Source organism: Apostichopus japonicus, chromosome 13 (genome assembly GCF_037975245.1).
Source record: "Apostichopus japonicus isolate 1M-3 chromosome 13, ASM3797524v1, whole genome shotgun sequence".
Taxonomy (NCBI): domain Eukaryota; kingdom Metazoa; phylum Echinodermata; class Holothuroidea; order Aspidochirotida; family Stichopodidae; genus Apostichopus; species Apostichopus japonicus.
In genome coordinates this window covers 752,704-772,003 of record NC_092573.1, presented here as the reverse complement: position 1 = coordinate 772,003, position 19,300 = coordinate 752,704, and the positions used below count along the sequence as shown (strand labels likewise).

At 35.6% G+C, this 19,300-nt stretch overlaps 1 protein-coding gene across 1 annotated transcript; it reads right to left on the bottom strand.

Moving 5' to 3' along the window:
• Positions 1 to 6,235: 6,235 nt before the first annotated feature.
• LOC139978562 (echinoidin-like) lies at positions 6,236 to 11,621 on the bottom strand. The gene is made up of 3 exons (XM_071988874.1): positions 11,432 to 11,621; positions 8,837 to 8,987; positions 6,236 to 7,097 (listed from the first exon to the last, which is right to left on the bottom strand). The coding sequence occupies exons 1-3, from the start codon at positions 11,530 to 11,532 to the stop codon at positions 6,819 to 6,821; spliced, it is 531 nt and encodes a 176-aa protein (XP_071844975.1). The 5' UTR covers positions 11,533 to 11,621; the 3' UTR covers positions 6,236 to 6,818.
• Positions 11,622 to 19,300: the final 7,679 nt, after the last annotated feature.

The following is a 19,300-nucleotide window of genomic DNA, read 5'->3' as shown; positions in this document are numbered from 1 at the left end:
AACAAGATCATACATACAATATAACTGAGTTGTAACGAGTTACTCCATTTTCAACGGATCTGTTCGTGTTAGATTTGTTAAACTTCTGTATCGTTTCGATGCAAAATTTATTTCATAGATTTGCTAGTCATATTTCATTTCAAACAGTTTAAGGAAACTAATCAAACCCCATAGATTTGTTTCTATATTTGTAGATTTATTTACTTTTTCCATATGATTAATGTTACAACATGAAGCAGCAGGTCGGTTACATTTCTTTCTCTCTTTTTCATCTTCCCTGATGGTTAGAATTGCTAATTAAGTATCATTTCATGTCAGTTCAGTAAATAAATCGGTAGGTTTGATCATATTATCGCAAATTAGCAAATCAATACAAAACAACTCACATTATCATAGTAACCTTCACCTGACTGCCCCAAAAATGATTTCTTAAAAATAAGCCGATATAATGTAGGAGATCAAATCATTTTGTTTTGGAAGTAGTCAAAATATGACAAAGGTTGACACGAGCAACACAACATTGTAGTTACAATTACTTAGTGCGCATGACAGAATATATGAAATCTCTAATTGTTTCAGACTGTTGTGAGGGAGGTTATAGCGAAGGTGAAAAGGGGATGGGGATGGGAGTTGTCAATTCCTGGATAAGTCATACCTTATTGCTCACCGTTGCTCAGACAAATTTTGGCCACGTGGTTACCACGGTTCGGTCGTCTGCGACTTCCTGATTGGTTGACCCGACATGGTTCCAGCTGCTAGCTGTATATAGTCTATACTTTAACTATATCTTTATAAATAAACCATAGATCTAAACTGTGAAAGCTTGAGGCACAGTCCAACGATTATCTATACAAAGATGGGACAAATTAAGAATACAATTTCCTATCTTTTATGATCTGAAATGATCGAAACTTGTGATGATGAAGAATTTAATAACGGAATCTCATCAAAATACATTCATAACAGGCCCACTGTCTTGTTGCTGGGGTACCACTACTATGAAAAATCTGGACTCGACAAAATATATAAAATACATGTCAAAAATGAATCCATTAAAAAAAAGAAGGTGACACTTTGTGCATAGAAGTTTATTAAAGCATCGACCCCTCTGCCTAGCGAAATTAAAAATTAGATTGCTAGTTACAAATGGAACTTGTTAAAATGGGTCTGCAACTTACATGAAAGATTTCATGTATTACCAACAGATATACTTAACTTAATAACAGCCAATGGTAGTTTTATATTCTATAAAACTATGTATTTTAACATCAAATGTGTTAACCATACGATTATCATAATATATACAACCCATATACTCAACTCACAAGTATTATTAAAAAATTATATTTAATTCTAATGTATATATATACAAATTTTTAATGGAATATTTTCGCCTACCAAAGAGTTTTCTTTCATTAGGCATATGTTGTTATCATATTTTGTATGACGTAACATAATAAAGGCAATGATTAAACTCTGAAACTACAGTCCCAATTCCAAATTTAGTAAAGTCCGCAATGATCAGTTTCTCGAGGAGGGAATTTGTTCACGACGTTGCCCTGTAATTATTTAGGGATGATCTTAAAAAAATCTTATAGGAATCATTTTCTTGACATTTATATTTTTATCAATTATAAATGTAAAATTTACAGTGTATTTATCTATAGTAATAAAAGAAAATGGTGACAACTTCATTTCGGTGTCAATAATCAATAAGTAAGGCCGTGATTTTCGTTATGAACAAAATTAATAAATGACTTCTGAATATTGTTTATTTTCGTCTTAACATATAATTCAATTAAGACCAAGAGACAACAGTAAATGCAGTTTATAGCCTACAGGTGTGTCTATGTCCAGAGGACATCCCCCAAGCATTCTGATCCAAGATAATTAATCGTTCCCTCTTGTTTTTTCGTCTTTCTGTTTTTGACATTTATTTCAAATGTTATAAAACCTAGAATCTGAGAAACGCTGAGTCAAAGCCTTTATACCTTAAGTTTGACAAGCATTTTTCCTTTCCTTGCGGTGCCTCCCCCGGAATTGCGCCTTCAAGAGTCCTTCTCGTTTAAGAGTTGATCTTGTTACAGAATGAGTGTAGACAAGAGGTTGAATTGAAGCCGGTTGGAAGTCGCGAAATCCTACTTTTCATCGATAAGTTCACTTCTTAATCGAAATGAAGTAACCCCTTAGTCGCTAGAAGCGGCTAAGCGGAAGTACTTATGGTTTTGAGGAAACCCGCAAATTCGAGAGTAGATATGTTGAAGATCGGCGTCCCATACTTCTAGCAGGGGCCGTCTGACCCCGACAGACATAGCTGTGTAGAGTTTTGCCGCATCTCGTCCAGAGCAGAGATAACGTGAAATCCTTATACAAAAAGATAAAAGAAAAACAAAGCGGTAAAAAGAACTCACAAAAGAAGATAAAAAATAAATAAAAAACATTTCAGTATAAAACCTGAATTATAAAGCAAAAGAAGAAATGGCTCGAAATCGTAGCGAAATTAAAGTTTTTTGTTTTATCATTTTGAAAGTAGAATTGTGCATGTGGCCTTTGAGTTAAATCTTAATAATTTAACATTCAATTTAGGTTAAACGTAGAGGGAAAATTAGTATGACGTTTACACTTGTAGCTTGAACGTGAACCAAGATCAGTGAAAGCGGTAGAAAAGATGAGTATATCCATTTTCAGCTGAAGTTCTGGAAGTACATGTGAGATATGTTAACTTTGATCGACTGAAATATTCATATTCTGTCACAGCGATTGATGACGTCATCAACAAGTGTTTACAAACTTGTTAATTGATTGGATTTATCCCAAGATTAATTTGTCAAATAAACGTGACCGGTATTTGTCATTTGTTAGATAATGAAGCAACAAAAACAACTTAACAAGAAAAGTTTGATCCGAAATCGAAAGCGATGTTTCTTGTGCTTTATCATTAGCTATTTATCACATTAAGGTTGGCAGGCTTTCTGGTTTTATATCCGTTCAAGGGTATGGCATAAATTTTTAACAGTTCGAATTGGTTGTCAGTGTGGAATGAATGGTATATAAGTTGTTTGAGAATATATTTTGGAAAATGCGCTGATTGGTTCTGAAACGAAATGAATCACCAAATTTTCGTTGAACGAAAAGTCTGAAAATGGTTTCAAATTACCTATCATTACACGGTCATGATTAAAATGGTAAAACTCAAAACTCTTGAATAACACTCCTCTCCCACATGTGGGCTACACATTTTGAATGTTACGGTAAACAAAAATCTATTTGTAATTGATAAAATTTACATCAATTTCTTCAAAGATAATGCGAAAAATACAGAAGTTCTTGGCGCGCAATCAGGCTCGAATAGGTGGCGCTATGTATATTTTGGTCTAGTTTTGGTCTATAACTGTGTACAAATATTACCATTGTGGGGAACATTTGATACAGTCATTGCAATATCCCCCCTTTTTTTTAAACAATATTCATATTTCACTTCCATTAGGATAACTATCTGATTGCCTCTGGCTTCCAACCGAAATTCTCTTTCACATTACATAAATGCATCATAAAAAATGAAATTAAGAAGCAGAATGAAGAGCAAGAATAATAACATTTGCATAAAAGAAAGAAGAAACTTAATTTTAGAGAAATAAAGTGATGTGTTTCCAGTCTTGAATATTTAAAGCCAAAAAGGAAAAAAAATATGGAAAAGGCACAGCACATTTACAAATGAGGGTTTCGAAAATTAAATCTCTTGAAAGGCAAAAATAGCCGTTACCATGGCATTAATATTTGTTTCAAACTGTTTATTATATACTTCATTTTACTTAATCATCCGCTATTTATGTTTTTTTTGTTTTGTGTTGTTGGTTTATCTCTTTTAATCTGTCATAATGATTATATATTTGTTACGTTACATGTTATTTCAAAACTTCAATCGAATGCAATGAAAGGATAAACGGGATCAGGGACGTGGTGGGAGTGGGGTTGCTAGGGGTGGGGTGTGGGGTTAGGGCATGCGTATTCATCTGCGAATAATACGTACAGTATTACTTCAGCACAATATTTGAACGTAAGTTGTTGATTGTCTAATCCATGTGTTATGGTGTATGGGGTACCCCCCCCCCTTTCCCCCTTCGACGGAGGTGAGTTCATGTTGCCGTTAAAATTGTTGAAAGCAAAGTATAATATCGAAATTGATCGTGAAGGCATTGTTATTTAATCACACGTGCCCATGGTTACGAAAGCCTACATAACAACACATCGCTGTTACACAATTATTGGCTTTACTATTATAGCTTACGTGTCACCAGTAAAATAACAAAAACAAAAACAACAACACGTTGTAACACTAGAGGAAAATCGAGGGCCTGATACAGGACAGGGAGAGTGGGTGAGCTGCGGCTCCAGGGTTCCCATGGCTCAGGGGATCGTGGTGAATTAGGGGCCCGGGAAAATATGACGGGGATCGGCGAAAACATAGCATAAGGATGGAGAATATAGGCTATTTTTTTATTTTTTCCTAAAATACACATGAAGAATGCATTAACAGTCACAGTGACATAAAGTTATTGTCCCGGGACCCGAGCCTGGCCCTCGACGCCTATGTTGCTGGAAGCTTAGGGCTGAAGAAGGTAGAAGGAAAAGGAGGCGAAAGGGAAGTGATGGGTGGGTTAGGGGCGGATGGATTCGACAGAGGAATACCCCGCAACTCTCATTTTGGTGACAATCACCATCATCACCATCACCATTTTTAGTATTATTAAGGATATTCTACGTCGATTTACCGGCCTATAATAAATGAAAATGCTAAAAGTGGTGTCCCGACTTTCAAATCAAACTGTAGAAGGACGTGGGAAGAGATACGGCCAACCCTGACTTCTTCATCAATGTCGTTTTTGGTGAGAAGGAAAACAGTATTTATTGCGGGGAAAAACGCCAAAAACAAAGTCGTCGTACATGTTATATTGTACAGATAGGAAACAATAACATCGTTTCAACTTTGAAATCTTTTCAATCTACCACTGGTTGACAGCTCGATGACTGACGTCATTCTATGACCAGTCCTTCGATCGGACATTTTGACGTAACATCTAGAAGAATAGAGAAATTTAGTTTGGTGCGCGAGCGTTTCCTGCTTAACCTAAGAAAATTGTGTCAAAGATGAAAAAGAGTGGGCAAGCATTGGTACGTAAACTCATGGAAACATTGTAAGGGAGGGGAGGGGGAAGGTGATAGTTTGTAATGGGGGGGGGGGTTAAGCCAGTATACATTACTCAGTGAATTTACTTGCAAAAATATTCAATTCTGACTTTACAATGTATAGGTTAGTCTAGCTTAGAAAACTGAGGTGTTTACAGGGTTTGTGAACTTGGTTAAAGATTGATTTATATGAGGGCTTCTTGGATAACTTTGAGCATTTTACGATAAACGATTCTATAATGATTGTCATCGGTCGATCAGGCCCTGATGTATATGCTTCCAATGATTTATAGTCATGGTGATTATAGTCCTTTCGTTTGTTACCATAGAGACCATCACCAAAATTAACGTTTTCTTATGCACAGTTTCCGGTTGTAACACTGATATGAGGACAGCTCTCGCCACGAAGATCCCACATGTTTCTTGTTGTGTACTATGCGTGCGGAGAATTGAATACTATTTAAGAAGATAGAACGATCAATTTATGCGGTGTACACCCTCTTATAAGAAGAACACATTAGTTCATTCTACTGATATACTATACTGGACAGGATGTTACCCCTACATATGCTGGAATGACAAAACCACTCATTTTAAACGTCGCCAATATATGTTTCCTGTCTGTTACCAACGATCGTTTTTCCTCCCTTAGAATGTTTTATTGTCCAATTGAACAATGCCAATTGTCTGGAAATAATTTGGAAAGTTAATCCCCAACGAAATTATTTTTGGAATCTTGCTGTGATTTAAGAACGTTAAATTTTGGCTTTCCAATACCATCGATAGATGACCTTGTAAAAGTATGTACGCGCGCGGTATTCTTCAAACAATCGATGAAATTTTGGACTCAAACATTTATACAAACGTCATGAGATTTATTTGATTTGGGCAGTAAATAGCTTTATTAGACGTGTCTCCAATGATAACCATATAACTGAAACTAACTAAGTCTCAACCAAGAAGAACGGAAACATCTAACACGCTCTGAAAAAAAAATTGTATTAAAAGATGGCGCTATTCATAATCAACTAAGCGGACTAAGTACAAGTAAGTACACGGCAAATTTTATTTATCAAAGCTTCTCTAAAGAAGGTTTGTTTATTATGGGGGGGGGGGGTCTTAAAAATGAAGAATTTTACTTTACGTTTATGCAGCATGAGGTAAATTGAAGAACTCTCATTACCTCCTAAATTATCCTTCAACATTCATGATGAGTCCAATAATTGCATTGTAACTTTATTTTGTATAAACGTCATTTCAAACTCGTTTTACTCTCATATAATCGGGTTTAATGCAATATTCTAAAATATCTTAATTTTTATTATTTTATACTAAGTCACTGTAGTAAGTCACTATAATAATTCACTATTGCATGTAAGTCAACATGATCAGTCACGATAGTAAGTCACTATAATAATTCATTATTGCATGTAAGTCAACATGATAAGTCACGATAGTAAGTCACTATATTAAGTCACTATTGCATGTAAGTCAACATGATAAGTCACGATAGTAAGTCCAGATAATAAGTCATTATAGTAAGTCATTATAATAAGTTGCTATAAGAAGTCAATATAATATAAAATAATATTATGCATTAAAAACGAGAAACTAAAATTCATTCATCCCATTCAACTTGGTTTTTGGCAAATGAATGGTCCTTTAAGTAGGGGACTTCCTGACCTAACATCGTTCCATTTGCCCCTTTGTCTCTTTCGATCCCACATCATTACACCGTCTTCGGCAGGGCCCCAGACAGCGTCGGTGCTTGGGTTATTCCTCATCCAGTTGGTATAGTCCACTGCGCTTCCGTCGGTCCAGACAAAGTTGCCATTTTCCGCTCTATCGTTGAGACCAATATATACAAACGGAGCAAGGGAGACTGGTGGAAGGGTGTCTGTCAATTTTTTCTGGCGACGAATATAAAAAAAAAATAAGGAATTATAATATAAAGGTTAATGCAAAACTGTGAAAAGAATGTCTTTCATGATCCACACAGTACCGATACTATATAAACGTTTGGTTGGATGGTTTGAACGAGGGGTTTATAACTAAGAAGAATGTACAATAATACTATAATCAAGCACGAAATGGTGTGCAGTCCATGAAGGACGAAGATTAAGTTTTTGAGGTAACTTTTTAGTCCCATCCGCCCCTCCTTATATATCAAAGTCACATGTCTCCCAGACTGAACAACCTTTCGCTGCCCCTGTTAACACAATTGGGTATAAACGCTAGGTTGTGCTAATGAGTACACTTGCATTTTGAAAGAAAATGTCTCTCGACTGAATACGGAAGGGGAAGGGGATGGGAGTGGGGGGTGGGGGTGGGGGAGCGGAAAGAGGAGGGGGAGGAGGAGGGGAGTAGGAGGATATAATTCTTATTTCACATTTTAAGTAAATGAAGAACGATTTTTTTTAATCCAGAGGTCACTGATTCGAACCCAAAGTTTTCTTTTTTACGCTGTTCAAATTTATTTCAAATTGTAACATATATTTTCATGAATAGCGCCACTATTTTGAAAGCGTCTCGGCACATGTTCACGTAAACAGTACTACATACTTTTTGTACGTTATAAACTTTCTCTCTATCCCCTCCCCCTCATCTCCCCCTCATCCCCCCCTCATCCCCCCCCCCGTTTGTAACATTTAACATATCATTCCCGGCAAAGGTTTATTTGTATTATGTCTGTCTTGAAGCTGACCCTCACATAATGCAAGCAATCATAAACACTGTCAGCAGTTAATGGTGATTGCATCAACATAAACAGTATTGTATTCTCACTTCTGTTGAAATGTTCTATTAGTACTGTGAACGTAATCAAGCATATTGTACTATGTTTTCTACAGTGCAAGTCCATTGTATGGAGAAGAGGCTATACTTCGGAGAGAAAACGAGCAAAAGTCTATTTTTGTCTTCAAAATATCATCAACATCACAGAAAGTTTTTAAAAAAAATATGGAAAAGATTTCCTTTTGGTGAGAATTCGAATTGATGAATGCATTAATCAATCACGGTGACCACGCTAATTATTCGCGTTCTTTAAAATCTTAATCATTTTCGACAATATCGTTTGGTGAACGTATAAAGGTGTGCTCAAAATACTCGCTATACAACTACAACCCAACTTAGTACTTTGCATTATTAAATCAGCTACAACAATATGCTACAGTTAACGTTAATACACAAGGGGACCAAAAATTCCAATATATTTTCTAGGTTTTACATTTATCAAAGTTTTTTTCGCACCAGATGAAATGAAGTGTGTGTGTGTGTGTTTATTTTGTGGGAAAATGGCGGGGAGGGGGGTGCGGGGTTATACAATAACTTTCCCCTTTTTTCAGTTTTGGTACTTTCACAACCAGGGGCGGTCTGGGGCATATATTCCCACGGGCGTAGTGATGCTGTGGAAGTTGACACATTCGCCGCCTCGAACCACACTAACGTCATTGTCGACAACGCGACTGCGCGTCACCGTGGCGGTGTACCGTAATAAGGCGAATCGAAACAAGCCGGCGCAGAACCGGTAATCCAGTAGGACAACTCGACCAGCTCACAACCAAATGATAGTATTGGCATTCTCTGCTATTCATAGCCGACATATTTAATTGAGAAAGCAGTTGTGTAAATATCTGAAGGAAACTATTACCGGGAACAGTGTAAAGGAATCCCTTGACCTTCGCCAGATAGCTTGAACGAACTGTTCTTCACTCTTGCTATGAATGGATACAAGATGAGCGCCCTCTGTTACGCAATATGCCTCGGCCTCTTGCCAATTTGAAGATGGATTTCCGACGTACCTGTATAAATGAAGACGAAATGTTAAAATTATATCACCAGTAAACAAGTAGAAATACTTCTTATTCTTTCTTTCTTAATTAATTCAGACGTTATTAAGACTGTTCCATAGATAATGTGTTGACGTCATAGTTATGTCATGTATTTTCATTCGGTCATTATAGTTACTGTGTGAAATGATTTTAGTATATAGAAGTAGAACAAACTTCATGCATGTGTGGGGGTTTTTTTGTACACTAGTTTCCATTATTACACGTAATTTTCGGTTGTTAGACGGACACAGTTTCAATCCTAATTTATTGAAATATCTACATTATCGATATCTTGTTTAAGCCGTCGCTTATGTCTCTTTCCTAAATTATTATGCTACACCTTCTTATTTCAAACGATTTCCACTTTCGTTCTTTACAACTAAGTAGAAAGTCTCCCTTGTAACATTATTATTACTTTTGTTATTACTATTTTCTGGCATCCAAAAATGTAGGGTCCATCACAAAGTTTAACAGCTTCGATGCATAAATCTGAATATTTATTTCTCTGAGTATGTGTGATTTTGATACGAAAATGATGCAGGTCTCAACTCAGTGTTGACTTTCTTGTAAAGAAACGTATCTTGTTTAATCCATGTACAATGGTTTCTCGAAAGTACAGTTATAACGAATTTGTTTTCAAACTAAGTCTCACCCCCACCCCACCCCCCCCCCCCCTATACACGGTCGTTTCCCTGTCCTACCCTAAATAAAAAGTGTGGTCATAGAAGATGTGCCGCTGAAATCATCCAACCATAAAATAATTTAGGAATAGTAAGGAAACATGAAAAACATTTACAAACATCATCACTATCATTAGTAATTAGCTAATATTATCGTTCTATTCGGTATTAAATATGCTTTGTTTTTACAAAAAATACTACTTCACTAGTTGTCTTGTGAAATGAACAATTGTTCTGCGCTCTTTACTCAGTATGAAAGTATTCCAAAAATCGGACTAAAAAAAACTGTTTCATAAATTTACCATTTAAGTCAACTAGTTGGTTGGTAGGGAACAAAATAGAATGAATTCAATATGATAATTTGTTTTTAAGACCAGAAATTCATAAATGAAGGTCACTAACTTATAAAGCCAGACAGACTCATATAGATAGAGAGGTATATAGACATACAGACACACAGACATGTGAGGAGTATGTACAACAGTCGTCAGTATAGGCTTCGTTACTGTCAGTCAAGCAACATGTGGCATACATTAACTTTGGCATTATCAAAACAAGAATATGTTATGAAGTCCCTTAAAGGAGCATAGATAAATGTTGCACATATTAACATTGGCAATATCACAACAAGGTCATGTTACAATATCATTTAAAGGAGCATTCAAGGGTTCAATTTCAGCTTAAAGGATAAAGCTGAGTTGTAAAGTTAATATTCTAAAGTTTATTTATATATGGAGATAATTATATATAGCCAAATATATATTTATATCATATTATATATTATATTAAATATATTATTGTTTAATATATTATATACAGTTAATAATAAAGTTAATTTATATATATAGATTCTTACATGATTTCCGCACCAAGGCCTGCACACGTATAACCTACTTCAGGGGAGGGGGGTGGAGGGGGTAACCGGAGGTGCATAGCAGATGAGGAAGGGTGAGGAAGGGATGCAGGGAGGAATGGCAGAGGGGAAACAAACTCATCCTTGAAGTAAGAAGGTTGAACATTTCTTTTGATTTTTGTGGCCTCTGTTAAATGAAATCTGTCACACTCTGCCCCTACCCTAATGGAAACTTCCATTACGTCTAGTATTATGGTTTGATATGAGCAAACATGTGTAATAGAGGAGGACTAATAGATGAATAGCGCAATTTGGATAAATATTAACATCCTTTTAGTCCCTGATTTGAGAAGGGAGAAGGGTAAAGAAGAATATAGGTCTATAGAAGAAAATCATGAGGCTGATTCTATGATACAGTATTATTTAAGGCACCGAACAAATTATCACCGGAGTAAAAACATATTTCGTTCTCATATACCATAACTTTCAAAACATGAAGTCTTGTTGCCGGAAATTTGCATGTTCATGCATGTCATTAACATATCATTAACTGTAAAGCTAAATAAATTGGTAATTAGACATATAGCATTGATGTTTCGGTTGCTCATAATCTGACTTTGTGTTAACTTAAAAGCAGTTGGCGATCAAACATATTTCGAATCATTAATTGGTAACTTTGTTAACGACCCCCCACCCCTACGCCCGTCCAGGCCCCTCCTACACAACCCTTTACTAAGGAGGTATATGACTCAACGGTAATCAACACATTATTATATATGAAGCAAGTGTAATACTAAACAGGGACGATACAAACTGATATATACTCAGGACAAAATATTAAATTAACGATTTCTTTATATAAAGTAATCTTTCTTACTCACATATAACAGTTAGATCCGAATTCAGTCCAGAAGGTAGGACACGCGGCATGAGAAACTAGTATCACAGAGGCCAACCACAGGAGACCGACTTTCACCGCCATTTTGCAACGTTGATTGTTTGCCCAAAGTTTCGGAACTAAAATATACTATATGCAGTTGAAATTTCCAGTTGTGCTGGCATACAGAACGTAATGGAGGTTTATATTAGCGATGTGCTTCCTGGTTTAAGTTCATCGATATACTACGCATGCTCATACCTGTGCGCTAACGTGGATGCCTTAGAAGCCTTTGTTTCTTTTGTATTTATGTTAATAAGCGATTATTAGAAAAATGAAATTCCACAGATTGATAGATTTATTGATAGCAATTGTTTCAGGTCATTAAAGCCTATACTTGTGCTATATAAAGACTCCTCAAGGCAACTTATCGCGTCTCATATAACCACGTTCAATAGAGTTATTGTTCTGTATATAAACTATTTGAGGTCATTTTTTTTGTCCGGAAAGGTGCGATTGGCTGGTAATTAGTTTGAACAGTAACGTATGTAACATCAATCGCTTTAAAATACGTAAAGCAGGTTTTATTTGATATATCAAGATGCTATAGGATATGTCAAGATTTTGAACACTTGCTATATGGACCAGTCTTGAATTCGAGTCCTTGGCATCCGAGTCCAAGTGCGAGTCCTTGTATCTAAACTGAGATATTACAGGAGCGGTACCGTCCCAATCACACGGGGTCTTTGTAATAGCGAAGTATCAATTAGGAATTGTTGTTTCAGTCAAAATCTCAACAAATCGGAAAGAAATACGCAAATCCTTGACAGTAAACATAAATGTAACTATATACATACAACATGATGTTAAAAATAGAAGGGGCCTTGACTTGTACAAATGCATTATGACGTCATTATTTATTGAGGATTTGTTCAGACGAAACAGTTTGAAATAATCTGAGTATGACGTCACGAAGAAGTTCAAATTAATAAGAAATATATGATAATGTGATGTTGATACTGTATACGAGTTAAATAAAACAAGGGGGGGGGGATTTTGTGATCATTATTCCTTATAAACTTAATTGTGATTTTTCGTTCTATTTCCTAATCTATATATTAAGTGAAAAAGAAGCTATAGTGTTTTTAATTTCTTTGTTCTAATTTAACAATAGCCATCATTCTATTAACAAACAAAAAAGAAGAGATATGAAAACGTGACTTAAAATAATTTCGATTTTATGTCAAGGTCACATAAAACTATGTTTAACTCAACAATTCAAAAACAGGTAAGTCTGTATTTCCTGTCCAATTTTTGCGTTTTAATCGATAGTGTGTCAAATGGCTTCCTTCAATTTTCGAAACACGTTCCTGCTTTGACTGGCCTATTGTGTACTGAAGATTTAAGAGTAGCTGCGGTTCACCATTTCACTCACAGAAAAAAAGCATACTTAAAAGCAGAATTTTTTTTAATTCTATTTTTCACATGTTGATCAATGTCCAATCAAATTGCATATCATATAATACACTTAAAGAGGGCTTTTGTTTTTTACTCTTTTTTTGCGACTTGTGTTTGCCTGTAATTAACACAGAAAACTATGAAAAGCATATGGACAGAGTGACACGTGACTTTCATTCGAAGAGAAAAACCACATATTAACTCACAAACTTTCCAAAAAATTAAATTAAATTACTACACCATGTATTCCGTACCACAAATTTCTTTGCAACTACAATAAAATTGCACTTGTAGTTTTCCCCATGCAGATATGAGCACTTTTAATATCACAAAACTGAGAACGATACGTCACCGTACTCTTCATAAACGAAAAAGGATTCTCTGAGTTTTCATGAATATGTGTGTTGGAGGGCTAGGGGTGGGGGTGGTGGAGGGGGAACATCCACCCGTACACCGGTCTGCCGCCTCACCATTATATTTAGCATAATTTCAGCTTCTGAAGATTCATATCATTTCAGATGTTATAACTTAGTTATTGTTTTACGGAAAGATTGTATACCAACACCCATTTTTCAACTCGTCTAAATTGGTGTTGAAATGTCCGAAACATCAAATAAAGTAGTTTATGTCTTAACTCACAGTTGTTCATGTACTAAATCTCACAATATATTAAATAAATAAATACATTTAAAACAAAATATGTAAAAGTGAGAGGGAAAAAAATAATTATAGAGTTATAACGATTGCATGGTAACTTCTGTAAAACCTAAAATCTACCTTGACAGTCAGTTAAATTGAACAACAGTTTTGCGATCTGTACTCATATTATTTTCTGTGAAACGTTGGAATGGCTGCAGACACTCCCTCTTCGATTTAAATGACATATTAAAAGATTGGATTTACAGCGGAGTATAGGTAGGATATAAACGGTACAATGTGTTATGTTAACACTATAAACTGCCTCGTTACTTAATAAGACTTAATATCCAGGGAGCTGCCATTTAGATATAACCCATGGCGCCTCCATGGTCTCCCTCGGTTATTTGCTCTTCATGTTTGTGTTAGAAATACAACCTATATCTTGTCGTGAATAAAGTTAAGAATTAACTAATGGTCCTCTTCGTTCGTTTTTTGTTATATTTATGCCTAAAAGGTGTTAGTACGCTATCTCAAGGTTGTAAACCAGATCACCCCTCCCCAATACACCACCCCACCCCAATGATGAGCCTCCCCAATTGCTAGAGAACCACATATATTAACCTATAGAAGTATAAACTTCGTTATGAATAATTTCGTTCACAGATGTAACTTTAACCCCTTACCCTGTAGGTGTGTATTATGTCATGCATATTCATAACCTATACGATATGATATATAGCTATCAGATAAGACATGTTACAACACATTGAATGATTTTGATCCTCAAATCTATACCCTTGTATATGCTTGTATATTTGTAATTAAAGCTCAGTTGATGTATATGTAGGCTACGTGAGTTTCCTACTGTATATTAGTCAAATATAGTCTATAGTTAAATGATGTCTGGTGAAACGTATTGGTTGTACCCTGATCACGTATATCATAGATAACCTTGTCCTCTGTGAAGTCAGATCTGCAGAAATTATTAACCTAAACCTTTTTCTGTATAGTGAAGATGTGATTGGATATTCAAAGTCACATGAAAAATGGTAGACTATATGCCAGATGATACTAATGTTCACATGTTTTGCAAAGGACATTAACAACCTCTAATTTCTGTTTGGTTTTGACCTTCACGTACTTAAGTACTAACAACTGGAATTATCTCACGCTTCCCACAACATGAATATTCATTAGCTAGCACCTTATCTTTTCTTACGTCTTGTGTTTACACCCACACAATGTAGTAAGCTAACTTTTTATCGACAAAATTCTTCCAAAACTTTCAAAAATATACATTTAATTCCGTCAAGTGAAAATCAGACTATCAGATCAACTTCAATAAATCAATATCGTTACTATAGGTTTATATCACATCATCATGGCTTTGGCTCAGGTGTTCTGACGACATAGGCCTACGTTGTTTTCAGCTTCATTGCTGAACAATTCATAAACGAGCGTTCGTCTGATTCCAGACCATGGGGACGGTATGACTTCATACCATGGAACCCATTATAGTAATTTATCTTTTTTTGATATCCAGCGGTTAGTGACTACGAGTTCACGAATTCTTCTTCTTAATTTATTCGAAAGTATAATAATTTAAAGATATGCCTGGTAATAATTATTGCTTGAATCATCAATTTTGAACTGAACCAAAATTACGCAATCAGTCTCCAGAGGGGATGGTGGAGGGAGGAAGGGGATGAGTGAATTGGGAGAAAGGGTTGAACGTCACACAATGTAACTGAACACCTACCTCCTTTAACTAATTTCTTTTACCAGAAAACTGTCGGTACTTTTATCTGTGTAACCATAAGTATATATGCGCATTATAATTGCTAACTGAAATTTCAGCTGAAAACTAATTCCCCAAAATGTACCCCAAATTGTTGTGACCGGTCATTAGCTCTGAATATTTAGATTTAGTGGCCAACTCGGCGAGCGTTCGTTTGATTACTTACCGTACGTATACGTTATACCAGTTGTTTGTTGGCTATCGACTACGCAGGAAATATGCAGGCGTCATGGATCAAACTGTTCGAAGTGTATTAAAAGTCATATACAGTGTCTTTTTTTTAAATGAAAGGAAAGTTGCAGATTTGCTTTAGAATGTGATTTAATATCAGTTTTCTCGCCTTTCCTGAACCACTTAAATCGACTGAACTGGAGCTATTTCTATGTAATATTGTCATAAGGTAAAAAGTCTGTTAAAATAACTTATTCTGCGAAATATCTTATGCAGCTTTTCGATTGCATTACCGCGTGACTTAAATGTTTTAACAATCGGTAATACTCATAGACCCTTCACCTTGAGATAATCGGAAACTAAGAGGAAATATTCAGCCTTCAGTTTCATTTCGAGACCGGTTTTTAATTACAATTTTACATAAATTAGTAATCATCTTCACACACAGATGGCTCTTTGGAAGAAGAAAATTATCTCCGTTCGTCTAGCCATCTGTTTAAATTCCAAGACTGTTACCGTTCCTGTGACACTCACCAATTATGAGAAACCTTTGAAATTGTCGCTTACGAATCAATACCGGTATTGACGGCAAGTATAAGACTAAATGTATAATATAACGTTATATAGTTTTATAATGTGGAATATGGTTATGTATAAGGAGATTAAGTTGGTCAATACGTTGCTTGTAACATTAACATACATTGTAGGCCAGCTATGTGGTTTTGAATAACCTAGTGTAGACGGCGCCATTCTTTCCTAGTTTTAATATGTGCATACTCCATACATATTATTAACTAGCTGTGTTAGATAACCAAGTTGTACTCCAGTTATACGTATACCACACATGTATTATGAAAATGTGGTAGCTAGGCTTTACATAAGTATTGAAATATGTGTTGAATAGTAACACACCTTTCCAAAGACTTTCTTTAGAAGTTTCTTTACATGTTTTATATTACGTTGAAGCCTTGAATTATGTTAGAAATATTCCGTTGAAAAAAATCGCATATTATTTACTTTAGATAGAAAGTGTCAATACTGTTATGGGCTGCTTAAAAGTTGAAAAACGCGACATTGTGATGTTTACGCACCATATACACTTCTCGGATTTGAATTAATACAGACCAAACCATACATTCAAGTAAATTAACATGTGTATACGCATGTACCTCGTGTAAAATTTACGGTAGACTTTATCGGGCATAACATTGACCTTATGTGAATGTTATAAAGGTGGACATTAAAACTAAAACCATGTGTTGCTGTTATGCTTACAATATGGTTGACCTATTTAAATCAAGGCTGACTGTACAGTCAATGCCAAGGTAGTGTTTACATTGTGGTCTCTTGTCTATGAAACCAACTTTTGAAGAATCGAGAAAAGTTTTGCTGGCTAAGGTTTATTCAAGAAACCGGAAACTGAAACTAACGCAATGTGCAACAATACGTGGCCCACCTTTGAGATTATTGTCTCATTTTACCCTAAGAGATGTTGCTATTATTATAATGATGATGATGACGACGACGACGACGACGATGATGATGATGATGACGATGATGATGATGATGATGATGATGACGATGACGATGACGATGACGACGACGACGACGACGACGATGACGACGACGATGACGATGACGATGACGATGATGATGATGATGATGATGATGACGATGACGATGACGATGATGATGCATATCATTATTGGATTTACTTTTCCTCTGTATGTTTCTTACTAAGGTTTTCGTCATGTTTCATCATATGCAGATTACAGTAAACCTCAACGAAAGGTGTTTTGCGATGAAATTGTGGGGGTATGGAACTTATTGCAGCACCGTAGATCAATTCAAAGACCACGCTACACATATTTTCTAATTACGTTATCTGTCTTTATTACTTTTCTTTTCATGCAGGTTATTACTCTCCTTCTTGTCAAACAATTTCTAGCTATCTTGAAGAAACTTTGAAGACGAAGAATAAGTTTCCTTTCGAAAGCGTCTACAATCCCCAACAGGGGGGGGGGGAGGCCCTACTTACTCCATCCCAACCGCTCCCCCTTTTCAAAGATATTGATTTATAAAGAGTCAAGACAAAAAGTAATACATGAGTATTGTTTGTCTGTGGAAATCAAGTAAATGTGTAATGATTTAGTCCAAGTTTTGTAGATCATGTTAATTTCAGAATAATGTCAAACATGTTGTTGGATTGCAGTAGCATCGAAGCTATGAATATGCATTGCTATTGAATATGCATCCAAGCGTCTCCTCGGATGTTTGTTGCTATAGTGTTTTGTATATACTCTGTCTTGAGTTCGTTGGCCAATTTTAGAGTTTGTAGCGCCCAGTAACCGTTTGGTATAAAAGAGAGTGTTATCACTTGCTTAACATCATGCCCAGGTCCCCCGCCTGGCCCTCGATGTCTCTAATATCACGCATATATATGCATTATTTTAACAATTATACCAAAATCTCGTTCTGCAATTGTTCCAAATTAAAACTAACACATCAGTCTTTAAACTGATATAAAGGACGAAGACCTTTCCCTGTCCTTTTGATAAGCAAAGCGGCTGAACGTCTACTGGTCAATTTCAACTATGTTCTTCTCATTTAGCATCTAGTACGGATATTTAAATGATTCAAACAGGTGTTTCCTTTATGAAAATTGACACTACTTGTACCTTATTCCCAGGCCAGGCCAGGAAAGATCAAACGACCCCAGACCCATTAACCTGGTCCATCATATAAGCGACCAACCCAGGGTTTAACGTACTTGTTAAACTAATAATCCTTGCATATATATATCTTATTCGATATACTATAACCTTGCGTTAATATTACAGATAACTGGAGGGCCAAAGTCCGTGCAGACGGCCTGCATGTAGCCTAAAGACAAATTTCGGCGACCCAAATTCAAATTCATTGAAGCAAATATATATGTATATATGTATATATATATATATATATATATAAATGAAAATCGTAATGAGTTGGAAAATCCAGAACAGTGAAAAAACATCCAGCCTCCACCGGGATTCGAACCCGGACCTCCCGCTTCAGTATATGCGGAAACCCTGACCACTATGCTATGGACGCTGATTTTACGTCCAGAGGTTCGAAACCGGTAAGGAAGGTCGTAATTCCACTGTAGGCATTTGTCACCTGTATCGAACAATACTAGTTCCGTTTTTGGTGACATATTTTGCCTTACTCTAGAGATCAAACATGATGCTAACCAACTCGAAATCATTTGTGATTCCTGAAGCCGGATATATATATATATATATATATATATATATTTTTTTTTTTTTTAATATTTTTTTATTATCATTCCAACAAGAGTCCAAACAATGTACAATTCATAATAACATATACTTTATGACCAATAGTCAATATTAATGACAACAACAAATAAATCATTAAACTTCAAATAAAGATTTCCACTTATGCCATCTGATATCAAAAGCATTTTGCTTACAACTAGTTTGATACATAAACTTTTCTTTTAAAAAAAATTCTTTAAATCAATTTACCATAGTTAAAGGAAGGTTTCTCATTTTTAACATTACTTTTGTAAACACAAAATTTCAGAACCAGAAGGATGTTATTAAACACATAGTCTTTGTACAAATAATTTCCAAACAGAACAAGCTCTTTTCTAACTACAATATTGATATTCAATTTAATTTGAACCCAGATTTGAAAATCCCTCCATACTTTCTGAGTGAAGCTGCATTCCCAAAATAAATGAATTAAACTCTCATCTGCCACCCCCACCCCCCTAATAGACCAGAAAAGGATTTCTCTATT

What these genes read in the sequence shown, in the direction of transcription:
- LOC139978562 (XM_071988874.1), bottom strand. Translation starts at nt 11,532, where the DNA reads ATGGCGGTGAAAGTCGGTCTCCTGTGGTTGGCCTCTGTGATACTAGTT. An exon ending in TTCGGATCTAACTGTTATAT is followed by an intron (nt 8,988 to 11,431) that starts GTGAGTAAGAAA and finishes TCATTTATACAG; the next exon opens with GTACGTCGGAAATCCATCTT. An exon ending in ATTCCTTTACACTGTTCCCG is followed by an intron (nt 7,098 to 8,836) that starts GTAATAGTTTCC and finishes ATTCGTCGCCAG; the next exon opens with AAAAAATTGACAGACACCCT.